Genomic DNA, 22,182 nt, shown 5'->3' on the forward strand with positions numbered 1-22,182 from the left:
AATGATACCTAGTTTCAGACCGCTGAATTTTGTTAAAGGTGTGGTGAGGGCAATATGATGTCATCCCACCCCAGGGTTCTTTGATAAATTAGGCAGTTACAGCTGGTCCCTTCTCTTTCCCTCTAAGGAATGAAGTACTGGGAATGTTTGCAGTCAAAGACAGTTACCCAAGGGAGACTGGCTGTCTACGCCAGGTTTTATTGGTAGCAAGAGGGTTATAGACATAGACAGGCCCATACTGGGCCATTAAAACATCCAGCCGAAATAAAGTAATGTATTAAACAGCAAACTCTGAGTCTTTTATTATTACAAAGTGACACACTTATAGTCTCGCCTCTCTTCAGCAACCAATCATTTTTGTATCAAATGAGAAATTTGTCCCAAAAGTATGTGAAATAATATTCTTAGACTGCATTTAAAAATATTTGGCTTCACTGTAATAGTGAGAACATCTCATAGACACAATGGCTTTTAGGGGCGATGACCGTAATCTGACCCCTAAACCTAAAATGTACACAAAAATGTATAAGATTTAAATAAAAATGTGCTGATTTATGAGTTTGGACCATTTCAAGTTGGTTTTTGACGTGTTTTACCATATTGGTGAGGACGCTTTTCAAAATTTGGCCCTCCAAAATGCACACACGATAAATGATCTCACTAGGATACAGACCCTCATGACACATTTACGCTCTGCAGTATAAAGGTTGGATAAAATCCAGTGTGTTCTGAGAGAGAGAAAAAAAATTACTTGTTCTATGTCTTTTAATGTGACCTATGCCAGAGTGTTTTAGTCAATAAGAGACAATGGAAGTTTAAAATGAAATGCATATTATTACCTCTGGACTTGCAACATAACAGCTTGGGTTAAACAGCCAGCCGATGCTTTGTTAAGCAGTCTTTTGTTAAGCCAGTGTTCAGGCATCAGGCAGATGGAGCAGATACAGGCGCTCTGAACAGGGTGACATCATACCTTTACAATCTGAAGGCGCGGCCGCCGGTATCACGTCAGCTCGAGACGAGAAACCCCCCTCTTTGATATTTTACCAATTAAGGTTCTCGCATTAAGACCAGAGAGGACAGAAGGAGGCAGAGACAACTAAGGGGTGTCACTAGTGTTTTTCGAGTTCGAGTTCAGCGAACAAGCTTTTCCTCCAGGGACACTCGTCCGGTCCGGGAGGGTCGTACAGTTTGATTCTGTGGTACAGTGAAGTTCACTCTCTGCTGCCTGTGCCACACGCAAACTCTGAAGGGACACAGGAACAAGAATTACTTCAAGACAAGCAGCAAAATGTAAGTTATAAATCCTCTATTCAGTGCTGCGAGGCATGTTTTGTCATGCATTAAGTGCTTTGAAGCCTGGGCAGCTTACTTTTATTCCAGTTTTGCGTCAAATCTAAGCTCACTTAGGGTTAAATTCGTAAACAAAAAAATCGTTGACGCAGACTTTCACCACCAAACGTCTTGTATTTTGCGTAAATGTTTCTTGTAACGGGATGGGTGTCGCGAGTGCAGCGTAGCTTACTGTCCTTAATTGTACTGAATGACTGGATATCATATACTGCGTACTTATAAGTGCCCTGCATAAGGGCATGTGAGGGCGTATCTATATTGCAAAGAATTAGAAGACGGAATAAAACGAAGCAAGCTAACAATAATTAAAATTAAAAAGTAATTTGTATTGAAGGCTTTGTAGCCTCTTTAAATGCAAATCCAAACATTACTATTTATTTCAAATCAATACTGCATGTCATTTACAAAAAGTGTATAAATCCAAAGCACTTCAGAGGTTTTGGCGCATCACTGTCGTAATCTAATTAAGGCCTCCTCACCAAATAAGGGAAAATATGGAAAGGTCCGCGCGCCCTTCATCCTTTCATGTGAGAGGTGCGCGCGCCCCCCCATGCTCGAGGAGAATCTTGCATCTCGAAACATCGCGACCTCACCTGGATGACAATCGCGAGACAGTAAGACTCGTACTGTTGTACATAAAACATTAGGGTTCACAGTAAAAACACGCATTTTCTTCCTTTATAGGGGAGTACGGGGCTAGTTGTCACAGGAGCTATATATCAGTAACTATGTTTTGAGTCAAAAGTCCAAATAGCAGTCGTTTTGTTTGTTGGTTTAAAACACAGTTCAAAACCGTCTTAAATTGGGGTTATTTTGGTGAATTATGTCCTCCAAAATAAAATTACAGTAGTCCGCGCGCCCTTCATCCTTTGATGTGAGAGGTGCGCGCGCCCCCCCATGCTCGAGGAGAATCTTGCATCTCGAAACATCGCGACCTCACCTGGATGACAATCGCGAGACAGTAAGACTCGTACTGTTGTACATAAAACATTAGGGTTCACAGTAAAAACACGCATTTTCTTCCTTTATAGGGGAGTACGGGGCTAGTTGTCACAGGAGCTATATATCAGTAACTATGTTTTGAGTCAAAAGTCCAAATAGCAGTCGTTTTGTTTGTTGGTTTAAAACACAGTTCAAAACCGTCTTAAATTGGGGTTATTTTGGTGAATTATGTCCTCCAAAATAAAATTACAGTATCACTATATTTTTGCTATAGCTGTTGGTTAAATAAGCGAGCACAATAAAACCACACTGGCATACATTCAGAGGAGTCAACTATGAATGAAAGCCTATTTCATTTGAAAGGCTGGATTGTGTTTGTGTAGATAGATTTTTTTTAATAAATGCGAGGATGGGGCAAGTTGTCACATTTTTATTTAAATTTAGCTGGCTCCATTGTGACAACTAAGCCCATTTAGTGTGACCCTGCTTTTAGTCAGTCAGCTTGCAATGAACTGTATCTTTTTTCCTGGGCAACAGTGGTAGAAATGTTCAGTAGATTTTTTTTTTGTATGCAAGACTTTAAGGTATGTGCTTAAATTCATTGTCAAATGTAAACCTGCCCTGAGGAATATTCACTGCAGTAAAAATGTGACAACTAACCCCTGTCATTTGCAGTGATATAATTATTAGTGTTTAAAATAATATAAAACACAACTTGGCTGCTCATATTTTCTGTTTGGTTTCCATGTGCACAGCAGCAATAGCAACCCCACATCCTGTTGACACAAGAGTAGAACACCTTTGCAAAAATACCCATAGTGCCATTCTTCCCCTCAGTGGGTAATCTATGTTTTTCACTGGTGCAGATGAGATGCACATCAGCCTTTACGGCTGACAGTCAGTGTGTGGGCTAACCACACTTTTCAGCATGGCTGAATCATGGCATCACATGCCGTCTTCACTTCACTATTTTGTGAACCTAACATTATAATGATTATATACTAAAGTCAAATGATTACATTGATGTTGGTTGAACTCACTACATTGAGAGCATGTTTTGATGATATAAAATTAATGAAATATATGAAATTACTCATTGATTATTATTATTATCATTAGGTTTTCATTCAGATCATTTCACTATTGTCAACAGCTGTGAGTTAACATCCTTCTGTCATTAGGGATGACATGGAAGAGGTGTTAGTGAGGCCAGCAGGGGGTGCTCACCCTGTGGTCCGTGTGTGTCCTAATGTCCCAGTGTGGTGATGGGGACACTATACTGACAAAAAGCACCGTCTTTCGGATGAGATGTTAAACCGAGGTCCTGACTCTCTGTGGTCATTAAAAACCCCAGGATGTCTTTCGAAAAAAAAGAGTAGGGGTGTAACCCCGTCATCCTGGCCAAATTCGCCCATTGGCCTCTGATCATCATGGCCTCCTAACCATCCCCATATCTACTGATTGGCTTCATCACTCTGTCTCCACTCCACCAATAAGCTGGTGTGTGGTGGGCGTTCTGGCGCAATATGGCTGCCGTCGCATCATCCAGGTGGATGCTGCACACTGGTGGTGGTTGAGGAGATTCCCCCTTCTATGTAAAGCGCTTTGAGTGCCCAGAAAAGAGCTATATAAATGTAAGGAATTATTATTATTTATTTTTTTTAGGGAGACTGGGGGGTGTAATAGTGTTCTTTTCAGCTATGTGTCTCAAAAAATATTCACATATTTGTCTGCAACATATTAGAGTATTTCAGAAAACTATACAATCTGATTTTGTGCAATATTTGTGGGTACAGTAAAAGTACACTGAAATATGTTACAGCCCATTCTGCCTAGTTAGATATGATATTTCTATTAAAAAAAATAAAAACTTGTGTGATTGTTACACATCAAATTAAAAAAAGAGAACCTGCTGATTCTGATGATTCCAGTTCTTTCGTTTAACAGCCATGATTGAAAATGAAATTATAAACTGGATGTTAATAATAACTGTTACTTTAGTTTTACCATCAATAAGTGTTGTGTGTGGGCCTGTTAGGTAGGAGGAACATAAAATCAGCCTGTCGTACTTCATATTTCCTGCAGGTGACGCCAAACTACAATATGGCTGGCTGCAGTAATGGCTTGTTCTGAATGCCTGACTTGTTTGTTCTTCCTTCTGAGCAACTGGCCTATTTACATTTAGACTGCATTGTGGCCATGATAATATCACATGGGATTTGAGAACAATAGGACATTGGTGATTTTGTTGACTGGAAATAAAACCAATGAGATATAAAGTTAAAAGAGGACTATGAATACCTAGTTATGAATGAAGTTCCATGATGTTGAGTCTGATGTGATGTAAACGTATCAATTTTAGGTTAAGCTGTGAGACTGTGAGCTTAATGACTAGTCTGAGCCATTCTTCTGCTCATCTTATGCTCTGCTAGAAATATCAAGTTTTCACCGAGCATAAATATGAATGAGACAGAGAAGGAGAGCAAGAGTATAACACATTGTGGTTATGTAGACGTTTTATGATGGGGGCAGGGCATTGGAGAGGGGGTCAGAGAGGCATCGGTGGCTCATTACATGAAGGGCATTCCACAGATTCTCCTGGAGAGACAAACTCTGAAAAAAAAAAGCTCTAAAGGGAAACATTCTTTTTGGACTGCGTCCTCACATACTGTTTTGGCCCATTTGCCTTATTTAGTCAAATGTGGGATTAATACAGTTCTAAATTGTTCTGTTTTGTGACTTTCTCCTACAAAATGGGTACAAGGAGGATGGAGATTCTGCCAAGATTTTTATATGCACACCTTGGGTATTCAAACACCTCTTTAGACATATTTTCAACTTTCTTACTCGTCTTTTGTGAATTTTCACTTAAGTTGTTTAGACACCATATCCAACAGTAATAATTTGATAATTGGTGGTATTACGTCAACACATAAATATGGCATAGAACATTTGCTTAAATTTAGTCTGTACTAGCCTATATCTACATGTGTTGATAAATGCATAAAGTGAAACACTATTTTAGTATTAATTTTTTTTTAAACATATGACATAATGTTTTTTAAACATATGACAAAACATAGGTTATACATAATGTAGATTTTAAATGTTGTGTAACATAAATGATTTATTTAATTGAAATCGCTTTCTCACGTCAGAGGAGGTATACTTCGAATACTGACTTTGAGCGATATTTCGTGTAATGTTTCTTTGTCAGTATATGACATGCAAACGCAACATTAGAGAGGTTAATGCATACTAGACATTGCGTAATATCCCGTGAATGCTGCATCATGTGAGCTGTTTCAGACCGATTACCGGTCACCTACTGATAATAAAACGACTAAATGAATGACACAATGACATACTTTCATTCAGCAACATCTTAAAAACTGAAGAGGTTTTATAGAACAAATATATGTTTAAAAATGTCCACGTACTTCAGCCATGTGTCGATGAGAAACACAGATGTAATTAAATGCACGTGTATTTTAGCCTGATTTCAGTCAATTCTTTGTTTTCCCTTCTAGTCACATAACTGTGTAAAGAAGAGCACACGAATTGTACAACTCCAATAGACTCCACCCAAAAAGCGAGACGGCGAATTAGTGCAGGAGACCCGAGACGATAAAAAATGAGTCAACACACACGCCCCCACCAGTCGAGCGCCGCCGCCGCTCCCCTATCCAACGCCTCTCTCTCCCCGGACAAGGACGCAGACATGCCCGCTACAGAGAAAGATCTCGCCGAGGACGCGCCATGGAAGAAGATCCAGCAAAACACATTCACGCGTTGGTGCAACGAGCATCTGAAATGTGTCAATAAGCGCTTAGCGAACCTGCAGACGGACCTGAGCGATGGGCTCCGGCTGATCGCGCTTCTGGAGGTGCTCAGCCAGAAGAAGATGTTCCGCAAGTACAACCAGCGCCCCACGTTCAGACAGATGCAGCTGGAGAACGTCTCTGTGGCTCTGGAGTTCCTCGACAGGGAAAACATCAAGCTGGTGTCTATAGGTATGTGTCCTTTCAGTTCTTATTTTAATCGTTGCACTTTATTAATTATAGTATAAAGTTATAATACAGTGTGTTTTTGGAGTTTAGCCCTCTGTTTGTGGCATCCATTATTATCCGACTTTTGGCCAACAAACAGGGCATGGCATTTTAGGCAGGCCACAAAATAACGGGAAAGAATGATGGAAATGAAGTGTGGCCACGGATTGTTTTCTGCACAGTTGTAGCATTGCTTCACAAGTTGCACGTGCTTTGTGGACTTTTGTGAACTTGTTGCTCACGCAGACGGTTTTGAAAATAAGATATTGCTTTAATCGCCTTTGCGGTTGAGAATCTGACAAAGAAGTGAGGATTCTGAGGAACCACAGTCGCTCCATTCAACTGCTGTAAATCCAGCCCCAAATGTCGTAAAGCAGCAGCAGACATCGTGGCGAATAGTTTAGGGTGGTTTAACCCTAGTTTGTGTGCTGAATGAAAACTCGACTAGTGCACCAAAACATTGTTTTATGTTAAATATTGATGCAGTAAGAGAGCTGTATGGCGAAAAGGGTGGGAAAACTGCACTTTTCCTCATGATGGGAATGTTCACTTCCTCCGCTAGAGGGTCTTATTTCAACGAAGGTTTGCTTTTTGGCATTTTTTTGTCCGTTTTTTTTTATTTTTTATTATAATTCTCACGCGGTTCACTGGTGGCACAAAGTAGAAATATCGATCCGCGAGGACACGCCTTCCTCTCATGAGGAGCACAGCTGTCTTCATCTTAATAAGATTGTTGTTGTGGGTGTCAACGTTTTAACGGAGGGATTAGAACATCAAGTTGCACAACATTGCTTGTAGATGTCGAGACTCGGTTCCTTCATTCAGTGCTGGTTGTGATTGATGACTAACACAGTGACACGCCCTCTAGTTTATGGCTCATTTCAGGCACTGGCGGTGCAGACTGCAGAGTGAATCTGTATTGGATCGTAGTTTCATTTAATGCGTGCAGTCTGATACTGAATTAGAGTTGAAATGTGTGTGGGTTTAAATGTGTGACAAATGGCAATCAACATTACAACCTGCTTAAATTTTTTTGTTAATAGTTAAATTTATATAAATGTGTTTCTTTTACTTATTTTTGACTTCCTTTTGGTTGGTGGAATAAATTCAAACAGAAAGTCATTCACTCATCTAGCCTACATCTAACTGAAGTTCATTCATTCAAGATTGCATTTAGCATTTCCCCTTTATTACAAAACAAATTGCTCCGCATAATTAGAGAAAAGCTGGGTTATTTTAACGAATAATTGGCATCAATTTGAGAATGTCCCTTTCTGCTTTATTGACAGCACTCGCGTGTAATAATCAAGTTTTATACAAACCTGTGGATTTCATGTTCTCAAGCTTGATTTATTAATGCAGCAAGATATACTTGACCATCTGTACAAAGATTCACATGATCAGTGTCAAAAATTTGCATATTTAAATTCATGTCCTAGAAATAGCATCAGCATCTTTAGTTTTCTTCATCTTTAGCATGTTTTAGGTTATTCAAAATCCTTTTTTTCCAAAATCCAAAAAATTCAAAAGACTTTTTACCCAATTCCAAGTTTAAACTGACTTTTGAATTCCAAGATTTTAATTTCATTCTGCCTTAGAGTTTTAGTAATTTTTTTTTCTCTTCAGGAAGCCCATGCTTTCATCAGCAATGCCATAGCCCAATGGCTGTAGGTTTTGCTCTTAATGGGAGAGTTTCCCAACAGTGCCCAGAGGGTATAAATAAACGTAATCAATGATTATTCAGCAATTGCTCAATATTTGTACTTCGAAACACCTTCATCCCTTATTGTTAATATGAGCATATATGCTGGACTCTGAATTGCTCACACACCCACACATGGTGTAATTGAATTTCATGGTAGCATGTAGCATCTAACAGCCAGTAAAACATTTTTCACCATGAATGTGAGTTATTGCTTCCGCTAGGAATTCAGTATGCTATGGTAGGTCTATTTGTGGTGTTCTATTCTTTGCAAGAACATTAAACCATGTGAATGTACAGAGACTTACTAAATGTGCATTTGTGTGTGCCTGTATATGAGCAAGCATAAAGGTGGTATGTCTGTTCCCCTGTCATGACAAGCCCAATATTTTACCTGTCTATACGAATATAGAGCTGCCTTCCAAAGTTTGGAAGAGCGTGACAGCCCTGTATCGCTGTCTTCATCTGGGTGGGGCTCATAAAAGAGCTTTCAAGTGTGGAGCCTAGGAGACGCTCTATTCTGTCTCTTCATCTGATGTGTTAGGACTTAAATGTGATGCAGCAAAACATGATCTTAATCAGCACAGCCCTTTAAATCATATTTAGGACCCTTAAGAATTTGATGCTGTTCAGCAAATAAGCTGCTCAATATCTTGTCTCATTTGAAGTGATTTTAAATGCAATAATTCTATGTGGAGTCAGAATAATGAATTTGAGTATAATTGACTTAGTTGAGCTTGTCACAGTGAGTTGCATGTCAAGACTTGATTCTGTTGTGTAGGCAGTAAGCGTATACCTATAGGTGCAGAATACAATAACTTTATTAAACATTTGTGGCCTTTTGTGTAATGGTTCAGATAGGGCTGGGCGATATAGCTAAAAAATGTATCAACGATATAATGTTTCATATCGTTCGGTATCGATAATTATTTACATTTTTTTATAACCTTTTTTAAAACAGAGCAATAGAAAAAAATGTTTACATTTAACCACTGTATTTTTAAATTAACTCCAATTTATTGAGACAAACAACAAATATTTTTTTTGTTTTAAAAGTCAAAAACAAAATAAAATAAATATCTAATTTCTAATGTTTATATGCAGATTAAATAGGTTAAACTTTTGTCTTGTCTCCCGAGGCCACAGGAGGGCGCCATGAGCAAAATAATGCAGCACATAATGTCAACGCAGGGAAATAGCTGTCTATAAAAAAAACGTGCATTACGTCTAAATTAACTCATATAAATCAAATATAATTTCGTAAATTGCATAAACAATTATGAACAAAACAGCATCACGTATTTATGCATTGCTTAATACAAAGAGCCGAATTGCCCATCACACAGATTGCCTTTAAAAACATATGAGACGCAGTGAAAAGGAATAAACCTCCACAAATTTGCGACGCATTTTAACTTTGCATGGCTACATCTCTTGTGTGAGACGTAGTGCAACAGTCATATTTGTCCGTCTAGAAAATGCGCTGAATATGCGTTCTGTGTGAATGGCTTGGTTTCAGTTTTAACCTAATCAAGATCTTCTAGGCATTGAGCTACTATATTTCTCTAATATTTTGAATGAATAACGCAGCAACTGTGCGTCTCGTGGGCTAGACTAACAAAACATTAAACTACAACGTCACTTACATCATCACTTTATCTCGTGCTCCACTGATGACGCTCCCTGACGCACATCTAACATTGGATTGTATTATTTTTGCGTTCAAATGCAAATGTTTATTTTCAATTCGACTAATATTCATTCTTTACTCACAATCTCCTCATCACAGGCAGGCACAGCACTCATGTTCGTATTTGTGTGTGCTGTCTACGTCACTCATAGCACGTGCCTATATCGTGCGCTATATCGAACATTTTTTTTATATTGTTATTGAAGAAGGTGTACCGTCGATAAATATCGATACCGTTTTATCGCCCAGGCCTAGGTTCAGAGCCTCTGAAATGCAGTGAGCACAAGGTTCCAGTATATTGGTTTTGTTCTGACCACTTATCTTGAGTTTGTTATCGGGTTCAAGTCTTTCCCTGTTCATCACATTTAATTGTTAAATTTTCTCACTATAACATGCACTTAGCTTTTCAGTGTTTTTATTTGTAGAAAGCATAATTAAGCTTAATTTTGTTCAAAAATGAAAACATTTTATTTAGAGTTATAGTGCTAAATGTAGAGGCATGTAATTATTTAACTGGTGCATGGCTGAGGGAGGCTTCCTGATGTTCCTGTGCTTTATTGGTAATGCCAGGATTTCCTGTTTGTTTGGGCGACAGTCCTGTGGCAATGGAGTGCAGCAGTGGGGCACTTTTTCAGCTGCCTTTGTAGCAGAAATATTTTTTTCCCATTAATTTTCTCCATGGGAATTAAAAAAACTGAATAGAGGTCTAACCATGAACCAAACCAACCAGCTCTGAGATGAATCTCAACATTACAGTCTTTGATTTGAAGCAAAAAAAGTATCGGACAAAGATAAAAGACTGTTCTTAACGTCTTTTATAATTTATTCTTTTTATTTGTAACTACAATCCCATGAAGCTTGTTTCCATGGTTATAGTGACAGCTTGGTGGATCCTGTTCAGGATTACAGGTAGTTCTATGCTAGATGTTGAACTTGAAACTGATGAAAAGGATTTTACTTCTGGAACCCGACTGCTGCACTCTAGTGCTCCTGAACAGAACTTTCATGTCACTGCAGCTGCTTTAAATATGAGTGAAATTCAAGTTGCCATAAACGGAAGTACATTGGTACTACTGCATACTTGCACCAGCGAATAAGTGGCATGTGTGCAAGTGTGCGTGATTGTGTACCCTCACACCTTTACCACACTGGAAAGCACCCTATGGCAAGTCTCGGAACCCAACCTCAGTGTGGTTTTACTGTTTTTATTTTTTATTTTTTGTGTCTTCATTGCTATTTTAATTAGTCACACTTGAATCTCAAAATTTCTGCATAAACAAAAGAATGTGATTTTGCACTTGAATGACTTTTTGTTACTCAGATGTTGAAGTTTCATTTTACTGTAAAACCTTTTAAAGGTTTTTTAAGGTCATTGTCACCCCACTAGACAAAACCACTGCAGCTGCATGTGAAACCACATGCAGACAACTGCCACGCGCCCAGTATTCTCTGAAAAGCCTCATGACTACAAACTGAGACACACAAATAGGTAGGCAGATTGGATAAATAGGGACACAACCTGGAGAGGAGACGGTGAATCAAGATGAGTAAAATAGAATGTGGCAGTCAATGAGAGGGAGAAAACCTCTTCCTCTGCTGAGCTGAGATTGCTGCTGATTCAGTTTTTCCTCCTCCTCCTTTTGGAGATAAGAAATTAAATTTGACTGTCAAGCTAATGCGGAGAAACGGGGTGTGTTTTGCAATATTTTTAGATGGAGGATATGACATTCATTTTGGGTGAAGGGCGGTGTGTCAAAGGGAGATTGACTGCAAATAAGAGAAGTGCAAGTGGGATCGAGGAAGGGTGGAGTGGTGGTGGGGGTGTTTCCTAATGGGTGTGATTGCATGGCACTTCCTTGATCGGGCAACCCATAGAAGAATCCATCACCAACCTTTTTTTTTTTTTTTTTTTTTTGGCAGATTGTATAATGGAGATAGTAGGGGTGATTCACCCTTGATGGTTTCAGGAAAAGAATCCAGCTCAATTGGCACTTATCAGATTGTCCCAAGGCATTCATCTCCACCCTTATTTAAGAGCACAGATTTACAGGTGCATCTCAATAAATTAGAATGTCGTGGAAAAGTTCATTTATTTCAGTAATTCAACTTAAATTGTGAAACTCGTGTATTACATGAATTCAATGCACACAGACTGAAGTAGTTTAAGTCTTTGGTTCTTTTAATTGTGGTGATTTTGGCTCACATTTAACAATAACCCACCAATTCACTATCTCAACAAATTAGAATATGGTGACATGCCAATCAGCTAATCAACTCAAAACACCTGCAAAGGCTGTTAAGTTTCCACAGTCTGTGATGATTTGGGGTGCAATGTCATCTGCTGGTGTTGGTCCATTGTGTTTTTTGAAAACCAACGTCACTGCACCCGTTTACCAAGAAATTTTGGAGCACTTCATGCTTCCTTCTGCTGACCAGCTTTTTGAAGATGCTGATTTCATTTTCCAGCAGGATTTGGCACCTGCCCACACTGCCAAAAGCACCAAATGTTGGTTAAATGACCATGGTGTTGGTGTGCTTGATTGGCCAGCAAACTCACCAGACCTGAACCCCATAGAGAATCTATGGGGTATTGTCAAGAGGAAAATGAGAAACAAGAGACCAAAAAATGCAGATGAGCTGAAGGCCACTGTCAAAGAAACCTGGGCTTCCATACCACCTCAGCAGTGCCACAAACTGATCACCTCCATGCCACACCGGATTGAGGCAGTAATTAAAGCAAAAGGAGCCCCTACCAAGTATTGAGTACATGTACAGTAAATGAACATACTTTCCAGAAGGCCAACAATTCACTAAAAATGTTTTTTTTTATTGGTCTTATGAAGTATTCTAATTTGTTGAGATAGTGAATTGGTGGGTTTTTGTTAAATGTGAGCCAAAATCATCACAATTAAAAGAACCAAAGACTTAAACTACTTCAGTCTGTGTGCACTGAATTTATTTAATACACGAGTTTCACAATTTGAGTTGAGTTTCACAATTTGAGTTGAATTATTGAAATAAATGAACTTTTCCACAACATTCTAATTTATTGAGATGCACCTGTATGTTCAGTCACACTGGCAGAACTACTGATGAACGGAAATATCACTGAACATGGTCACATCTTTAGTGACCTCACTAAAATGTAGTCTGGCCTTGTATGCCTGTGTGATATATGGATTGTGGCACTAAACACTCTATTGACTCTCCTGGCCTCTTTTTTGAGGTGAACTTGATGGAACTGGGTTCTAGCCACTAAACAATGAAGCCAAATGACAATCCAGCTCTGTCAATATGGGGTTTTACAAAAGCACTACCACAGCAGTTTTCTGCTCTAGTCAGTTTTCTATCCCTCACTCCTTCCCTTCCTTTCCCTGCCTCCTCCTGTTCCCTCCCTCTCCCAGCTGTAATCAGAAACCCCTGTGCAAGGGAATGGGTGGCCTGCCAGGATCAAGTTTGCTTCTGCCCTTTTAAGGCTAAAAAACCAAGATGAACATTTCCAGAGAGAGAGAGTGAGTGGGAAAGAGGGAGGAAAGGAGGGAGGGACATTTGGAAGTCATAGAAAGTAAAAGAAAAGGAAGTGTTCTTGCAGAGTTCATGCTCCTTAAGATGTGTATTGGATGTGCTCTGTATGGAAAACCAAAGCCGGGATGAACAGAATTCGACATTTGTACGCCACATGGTCCTCGTTAAGACCTGGGCACAACAGTTGTTTTCGTGCTTTTTTTTTTAGGTTTTTCAAACTGCAGATGTTGGCGATAGAGAAACATGCTGACAGGCACTAGTGTCTTTGCGGACAACCCATGTGGTGAAAACTGATCATGGCGTTAAACTGACATATAACATCGAATCTCACAAAATGTTATATATGAGAAAATCCAGGCACCCCTAGATTAAAAAAAAAAAGTTTAACACTTTCTTAGATTTGGCATGGTGGAACATTTTTTTCTATATCTTTTTCGAAATCTACTTTGTTGTAAATTATTTATCCGTGCATTTTTTTTCCCCCGCAATTAAGCTCGTAATTAATCAAATGACGGAATTATTTCTGGTAATTTATGCAGGACTTCTGCAATCACATAGTCCGCTTAAACCTGCCACGTTCTCCCAGTCAACCACAAGCTCTCATTCAGATCTGCCTCCATTCAATCATCAACTGATGGCCAAGACCAAGTCCCGCCCTGCCTTTTTTATTTTTCCTGATAATCCATTTTTTTGGGATATATGTCATCATACAGAAGAAACGATTTATTGCTACTTCCGTTACATCTCAAATTTAACTTCCATTAAAGTAATAGTTCGTCCAAAAATAAATGTCATTTTTGGATGAACTAACATTCCAAACTCGTATGATTTTTTCCTTCTGCGGAACACAAAAAAAACAAACAAAAAAAAACTTTGTGGTCCAAACAACATTCGCTCCCAGTTTTTCGACTAAATAAAACTTTTATTTTTTTTTTAAATCTTTTGTGTTCCATAGCGGAAAGAAATAGAGAAAGAGAAGGGGGGGGGGAAACTTGGAAAGGAAAACTTGACTTCCTGTCAAGTTTTCCATGTCTCTGATTGCATTTGTGTATAGAGGTCTTGACCATGATGATAAGACCTTTTTGGAATGTGTGTAATTTCCTCAATCCTCCTCTATGGCCGTGCACAAACATTAAACCCCCACTGCTGGAAAATGACCTCAACTTTGTTAATGAAAAGTTATTTGGCTAATTATCTAACTGAAATATGTGACATTTTCTTATGAAATGTATCTCGGGACGAACACTCCTCCTCATCCTCGGCGTGTCTTCAGACATCTGCAGTGTGTTATATTGTCCAGTGGTGTGGGGTCAAGGATGAGGGCTGATGTCAGAATGGCTGAGGTTATTTGGCAGGTCCAGAAAGAGGGTGAGTCACGGGAATGAATCTGTGCTCTGATCCACTACTGATGACTCAGCACTCCAACATGGCTCAAACAGGAAGGCCACAACTCACCAACCCTGTCTCTGTCCCTCCCTGTCCAAGTCCATGGTTGTGTCTGAAAGCTTGGAAAGCAGTGTACGGAGGAAGGAAGGTAACAAAGCACAGCTGAATCCGATGTTTGCATAACATTTTGTCTACCAAGATGCCATCATTTGATTGGCAGCATGTTGTTGCCTTTAACCCACAATTATTTGTGTGTGGTCGATGTTTTGTGGAAAAAACGGCATCTGATGGAGCGGTTTAGATAAATTAATCTAAGAATGTGTTATGACTCCTTGTGTCTCCTAAGAAATAATCATTATGGTAACTAAATATTTGCTTTTGTTATCTCTAAATGTCTACATTTGTTTTGGATCATCAGACATGATGTCATGATGCCTTCATGCAGAAAACATCAAGTTTAGTCATCGAGTGACTGGGCAGGAATGCCGCTTCCTTGGGTTTTGAACACAGGCTGTCTCTGTCCTTTGTATATTTTGTCTTTGTCTGTTTTAGTCACCATCTTTTTTTCTTTTATTCTGTCTCTCTCTCCCTTTCTATCATCTATCTCTTTCTCAGTCTTCTTTGATTTATCTTCTTTTACTCACTGCCAGCTTTCTCTCTCGGATGTGAGATTCATGTTTTGGGAATTTGATGGAGAGCTGTGAGCACAAATGTCCTTAAAAGGAATGAGTGTGCTGTGTGTGTGTTTCCTGCAGTGTTTGGTGGGAATGCTGCAGCAACACAGATTCCTGTCATGTTTCATATGTTTGCCATTGTGTGCAGTGCCACCAGGCCCGTGTACCCCTCCAACCCCCACCCACTGCATCTAGGCATAGCTGAGGATGGTCATGTGGTCGTACATGAACCAACTAGTTGATTAGTGAGGCCAACTAGTCCAGCTACTCTAGCTGTGAGTTTGTCAGCTGTCTATTAAAGAGGGCGTTTCTAAATTAATCACCTTTATGGCCCACAAACATTGCTTTTTTTTTTTTATAAACATCTCACTTAAAAAATGCTTCTGAAAATGTTGCTTTCATTTTTGTTATACGCTTCATTCAACTGTGTCAAGAACACAGTCCTAAGAAATACTTTTAATCAATGTGGGACATGCTTCTAAATCAGCCTAATTACATAGGGCTCACACTGACTAGTAGACTCTTCGTTCAAACATCCCTACCCCCATCCTAGGGCTGTGCGACATTCAAGAAAAATGCGATATGCGATACCTTGTTAAAAAATGCGATATTCGATATGCGATACGATATTGCTTCAAGTGTGTAAAATCAATTTCAATTATATTTTAAAATATTTCAAAATGAAAATTATATAACCAATTTGTTTCACATTCTTTCTTGGAAAAGAAAGAATCACTACAACTTCTGAAAGTGACCAGCACAGCAGTGTTTTAGCATTACATAAAAAGTAATGTCACAAATTAGAAAATGTAATTTTAACATCAGTGTGAACATACAAACAAAAATAAATGAATGACACTAATTTTATATCATTGTAACTTTGCTTTCCATACACTTTAAGTACTTCTTCATATACCACAGCAAAAACTATAGTCTGAGAAAGTTCAAACCTGATTAAAGGCAAGTGAACGGTCAGTAAAAAAAAAAAAGAAAAAGAAAAAAAAAGAAATACGCAATTTACAAGCATAGATAAAATAAACAGTAGTATTCAGATACAGAAATTTAATAATTGTGTAAAATAACACTGCATAGTGTTCACTGTATGAATTAAATTTGGATTAATGTTAATCAAACAACAAAACAGCTATAACAAAGATTAGTGACATATTCAGCAGCACATATTTATAGGCTGCTGTCCCTTTAAATCCGACTGCACGGATCCAGTATAATGATACACACCCGCTTTCTTTCTCAGCTGTTTACATTCATTTAAAACATAACCGACTGCGTTTATGAGAATGATTGTTGAGATGGGTACTATTGACAATTCTGTGTGTATGTGTCTGTTCAAACATGAGGAGATGCGAAAGATGAATCAACTCGGTGTTCGTGCGCCATCTGAAAAGCGTCTCTCTGTGTGCGCGCGCGTTGCACGTGTGCGGCAGAACGGAAGAGACGCTGTGCGAGATGCGACTTGTGCGCACGCTTCAGGTGTGCGTCAGACAGCAAGACGAGACGGCAAAGAGTTGTTTTCTGCAACTTATTGCACTTAACTCTTTTTAACGTCAAGCAATTCTCTGCTATATGCGTCGAACTAAAACTTTGACCTTTTGCAACGTTTTGATTTAAGTAGCCTATTATTAAAATGATTCAGATATCGCACCCCCTTGGGATATGCATATTGCGATATTTACATTTGCGATATTTCGATATATCGTGCAGCCCTACCCCAACCCAAATGCACCCCAAAAAGTTGTCCTCAAACATTAGCTCACATTACATTTTTACTCCATCAGATTCTTGGGAACCGTAAACCACCATGCTTTTCTGTCTGTGAGTGTGGGCTACTGTGGGGTGATGAATAAGATGGCATGAATTTTATATGCACGCTCTCTTAATCCCAATTCCATTGAGCATCAAAGTCTTTGCCAGTTTGTTTCATATGGTTAAAGTCACAGGAAAGGATTTTGAGAAATGTCAAAAGCAGATCAATTCTCTCAAGGGCCTCAAGGCCAAAAAAATGCTGCATGAAAAAATAACTGTGGATCATTCTAATTGTACAGGCCTCAGGATGTCTGTGTAAGCCCTACCCTGCCTTGAGTTGATGGTAAGGTCTGCCTCTAATACCTTAAACAAGCGCCAACAAGTTCTCATGTAATAACACTTTCATTCGATCTTTTTGTTATTTCTTTGTCTTCTCTTCACTGCCGTAACAGTGAATCAGACTTTAATAGTCACTCATCATAGTCCACACTATTGTATTTTGCTGACTTGGGTTTGTTTCTAATATTTCACTCATACATTTTTCCCTTCAGTACCCTTGTGGGAATAAGATGCATCAGAAAGTTAGCATGATCTACAGGATGTTCCACTTGAGCTGAATCTGGAAGAATTTCGTGATGCTTAAACTTCCCCTTCTAGCATTAACCATAATGGCACTTCTTTATGGGTCCATAAATTTCCATATCATTGCTCCGATGCTGAAGCACATGCCCAATGTGTTTGGTCTGTGAATAAAAGGATCAAAGAGGGTTCAAGAGTACCTTCACCAGAAGCCAAGATGAATTCCAGCAGACTCTGGGGGCTCATAGTTTGTAAACCGCACCGGGAAACCAGGGCCTGTATTTATCAAGCCTCTGAGAATTACTCTCAAGAACGCTGCTAAGAATTGACTTAAGTGTAAAAAAACTTCTTGGCTGAAAGCTGCGCTTAAAAGTTAGTTATCAAGCATCTCAGTCGTAATTTAAGCGAAGTGTAGGACTAAATCTTAAGTGTCAGTCTTCGAGTTGATTCCCGACACTTTGCTGTGCCACAAACCGGGATTTTGGATGATGAAATGCGCATGGACCAATCACTGAATAGATTTCCTTATTTAAGAATATTCTCAGATAAATTCACATTGAATGTGATCTTTAAAATAGCATCATATGACCCCTTTAAATAACTGGGAGAGTAAGAGTGATTCTTAGCTTTGAGAAATTCGATAACTTGCTTTTATACTTAAGTTTGTACATTTTATGAATTCTCAGCACTTAAGACTAAAATGGCACTTTGAGAAGCTTGATAAATATGGGCCCAGATCTAGAGAAAAATGTGACTGTATTATTTTACATGGCCAAACAAGCTCTGTTGGATAACTGGAACGGGTCAGGAGGGGGATAAAATGTTATGTAAGATCTCACAATATACAGTGCATTCATTCTGAGTCTATTTCTGAACCGATCAAATGCTTGCTTTCCTCATTGAGAAAATGATTTGCTCATAGATTGAGTTTTGTTAGGCTTTAAAGGGATAGTTTACCCAAAAGTAAAAACTGTCATTTATCTCGTCGTGCCTCTTGATGATTCAAAAAAATTAATTGTGTGTGTTGATCAATACTAATATGAATGAAAGCCTAAATTAAATCTGTTCATTGTTATAAAGCAATCATGTCTTGGAATAAACTGCTTGATTCTTATATATTATGTTTACAACATTTTTATGAACTTGAAGCTTCAAAGTTTTTGAAGAAATCTACATTTTCATTAAAAAAGGCCCCGTTAGTAAACAATGCATTTGCATTAACATTTAACCCAACAATGAGCAATACATTTGTTAATGTGTTTATGAATTGTTAACATTTAGTTATTAAAATTATACTGTTCATTATTCATGCTTGTTAGCTCAGGTCCATTTAAATATTAACAGATACTACTTGTGTGTGTGTGTGTGTGTGTGTGTGTTATTGTATTAGTACATTTTGAAATTAACATTAAGATTAATAAATTCTGAAACAAACTTTCACAGTATGGTTCACTCAAAAGTGAAATTGTCTCCCCTCCCTTTTGTCCCCTGCAAGGTTAACTGCATCCTTAGTGGAGCATGTGTCAGTTAAAACAGGAAGTTGCACTGTGCTGCCCTGCCCAAATCCTCCCTAGGGGCATGTGAGTGCTATCAAAGAACAATTATCCACATTATCTTCAAACACTTCTTGATTCTCTCACTGTCCCAGCTTGGATTAGGCCTCACTTAAATACTATGCAGTGTAGGACATGGGGAGAGTGTTCTGTCTGTGCTTTGAAATTGTTTTGTGTCTCTCTCTTCTGTAACTTGGAACGCATGTGCATGCCTATAACCACATTTTGGATGGGTTTGTGCTCTTGTTAAAGAGAAATGGCAAGGAAAAGGGAAGTGTGAAAGTGTTGTATAAGGGTGTAGATCAGATCATGTTCAGATCTTGATGTGTTGACACGGTGGAATGACTAGAAGAGGAGATGGGTTTACATTTAAATTTTTTTAAGAACAGAATAAGAGCAGAACAAATAATAAAAGGCTATCAGACTTCATTTGGCTCTTAGATTTCAAATTGAAATTCTGTCCTGAAATAATCCTCAGATGGGACTGTGACAACCATCTAGATGGTTTAATCCACAAATGTCTCCTCTGATTATTGTCTACAATCTGAAGTCATGCCAGCTTTAATTCTGAATGTTTCGAATGTGCAGTGCAGTTACAAGCACTTCATTGTTTGGTGACCATTTGTAGGATGGCCTGCAACATATTTCACTATCTTGTGCTGAATTATTAAATGATTTGTTCCAGCTTTATGGATACAGATGCCCTCAGATGATTAAAAATCTTACTTATTCCAATGCATTTTGGCAAACTCTGTAACTCTTCTCTCTGTCTCTGTTACAGACAGTAAGGCCATAGTGGATGGGAACCTGAAGCTGATCCTGGGTCTAATATGGACTCTGATTCTGCATTATTCCATCTCCATGCCTATGTGGGACGAGGAGGAGGAGACTGAAGAAAGCAAGCAGAAGACGCCCAAACAGAGGCTGCTCGGATGGATCCAGAACAAGCTGCCCGAGCTGCCCATCACCAACTTCAGCCGGGACTGGCAGTCAGGGAAAGCCCTTGGTGCTCTGGTGGACAGTTGTGCTCCAGGTGAAAGATCTGAGATGGTGTTTGGGGGGATTGAGAGATTTCAGGGTTTTAGTGGTCTGAGAATGTCTTTAGTATTAAATTTGGTATTCCTTTTAGGCATGGTCAGCCTACCTGAATGATGGAATCATGATCAATAGGCTTGAAATATATACATTTGCTCTCAGATTGTTTATATACAGTGTTTTTTTTTTAATTATAATTTTTTGCTAAATTGAATACATAAGTGTTTGGAAAAGGGGCCTGCATGGATTTTACATAATACATTGAATAAGTTTTCAACCGAATCGTGGAAATTAATCCAGTTAATCCAACTCAAACACCTTTTAATTAACAACTTTTTTTTCATGCTGTCAATAGTAAGACCAGCAACTATTTTAAAACTAGTCTGGCACACTCCTTAGGAAACTTGAGCATATACAATTCATTTATTTTTATTTTTGGTGTGCAGGTCTCTGTCCAGACTGGGATTCCTGGGACCAGACCAAACCTGTGGACAATGCCAGGGAGGCCATGCAGCAGGCTGATGACTGGCTTGGTGTTCCTCAGGTACTTTATCTTGGTTCAGTCATCTCTTGCCTTTTCATTAACTCCTGAATTATCAAAGAGCAGAATGTTCTAGAGCCCCTACCTGGCATGTTTCTTATTCAGTGCAGCAACTATGGCTTTGTGGTTTCATCATGACCTGAATTGGAAAGGAAACAAATGAAAAAGTATTTGGCTATGTCACGCCACATGCTGTTTTCACCTTGGCCATAACGGTTGCAGTATGCGATCTCACCTAGTATTATAGTAGTGCTTATGATTTTTTTGAAAGAATAGACAAATAAGGAACTGAGTCAAATCACTTTTTTTTTTCCCCCTCTACTGATGTATCGAAACTACCCAGTGAGGTTTCTTTGTCATGGCGTGTGCTGATGGTGTGCCAAAGCTGGCATGTTGCGTGCCATCGGTTATGCATGTGGTTAGATGTTTCCGTCCCCAGGGCTGATGTTACTATGATACAGACGTCTCAATTTGTATGTAATAAACTTCCTGTTGGCATGTGGGCATGGCTTCAAGATAACGTGTGGTGAAACTTACTAAAAAACTTTTTTTTTTTTTTTACAAAATATTTACAAATTGCATGCATTTTGGTTGGTTTGGGTTAAATTGCATGCCTTGTTTCTTCAAAAGGTGATCACTCCAGAAGAAATCGTTGATCCCAATGTGGACGAGCACTCTGTTATGACTTACCTGTCCCAGTTCCCCAAAGCCAAACTCAAGCCTGGTGCCCCCCTGCGGCCCAAACTCAACCCCAAAAAGGCCCGTGCCTATGGACCAGGTAAACCATGACCAGTTGCATATTGCCGTTTTATTTAATGTGGTTTTTATTTTAGTTATGTCTGAAACTGATCGTTTCAATATCGTATTGTTCTGTGCCATGCAGGTATTGAGCCCACAGGTAATGTTGTGACGAAGAAAGCAGTGTTCACTGTTGAGACCATCAGCGCTGGTCAGGGCGAAGTACTGGTTTACGTGGAGGACCCAGCCGGCCACCGTGAGGAGGCCAAAGTTACAGCCAACAATGACAAGAACCGCACCTACTCCGTATTCTACATACCAAAAGTCACTGGACAACACAAGGTACCCAGAAGTGTTTACCTGAAAAAGATGAAACCTAAAATGTCCCAACAAAAAATAACACTGATATCACAGCGTGGAAGCAAGCAGTCTTGCCTGTTTTTTTGATAGACCTGTGTCTCTTCTCCTAGGTGACAGTGCTGTTTGCAGGGCAACACATCTCTAAGAGCCCATTTGAGGTGGATGTGGGAATGGCTCAGGGAGACTCTAGCAAGGTCACTGCCCAGGGCCCAGGACTTGAGCCTGCTGGCAACATCGCCAACAAGACCACATACTTTGATGTCTACACAGCTGGTACTTGCCCTCAGTATA

General features: G+C 39.2%; 1 protein-coding gene across 2 annotated transcripts in view; it reads left to right on the forward strand.

The window, feature by feature from the left end:
• The first annotated feature begins 1,030 nt into the window (after window positions 1-1,030).
• The window catches only part of LOC107699576 (filamin-A-like), a 43,632-nt gene continuing 22,480 nt past the window's right edge, over window positions 1,031-22,182 (forward strand). The window contains exons 1-7 of one of the 2 annotated variants that reach the window (XM_016500879.1): window positions 1,031-1,293; window positions 5,826-6,308; window positions 19,999-20,250; window positions 20,699-20,796; window positions 21,424-21,571; window positions 21,677-21,873; window positions 22,002-22,164. In XM_016500879.1, the coding sequence (XP_016356365.1) occupies window positions 5,930-6,308; window positions 19,999-20,250; window positions 20,699-20,796; window positions 21,424-21,571; window positions 21,677-21,873; window positions 22,002-22,164 (1,237 nt within the window). In that variant the 5' untranslated portion in view covers window positions 1,031-1,293; window positions 5,826-5,929. The remainder of the gene's footprint in view (window positions 1,294-5,825; window positions 6,309-19,998; window positions 20,251-20,698; window positions 20,797-21,423; window positions 21,572-21,676; window positions 21,874-22,001; window positions 22,165-22,182) is intronic. The other variant, XM_016500880.1, reaches the window with a different exon arrangement.

This window comes from Sinocyclocheilus anshuiensis, unplaced genomic scaffold (genome assembly GCF_001515605.1).
Source record: "Sinocyclocheilus anshuiensis isolate Anshui unplaced genomic scaffold, SAMN03320099.WGS_v1.1 scaffold879, whole genome shotgun sequence".
Taxonomy (NCBI): Eukaryota; Metazoa; Chordata; class Actinopteri; order Cypriniformes; family Cyprinidae; genus Sinocyclocheilus; species Sinocyclocheilus anshuiensis.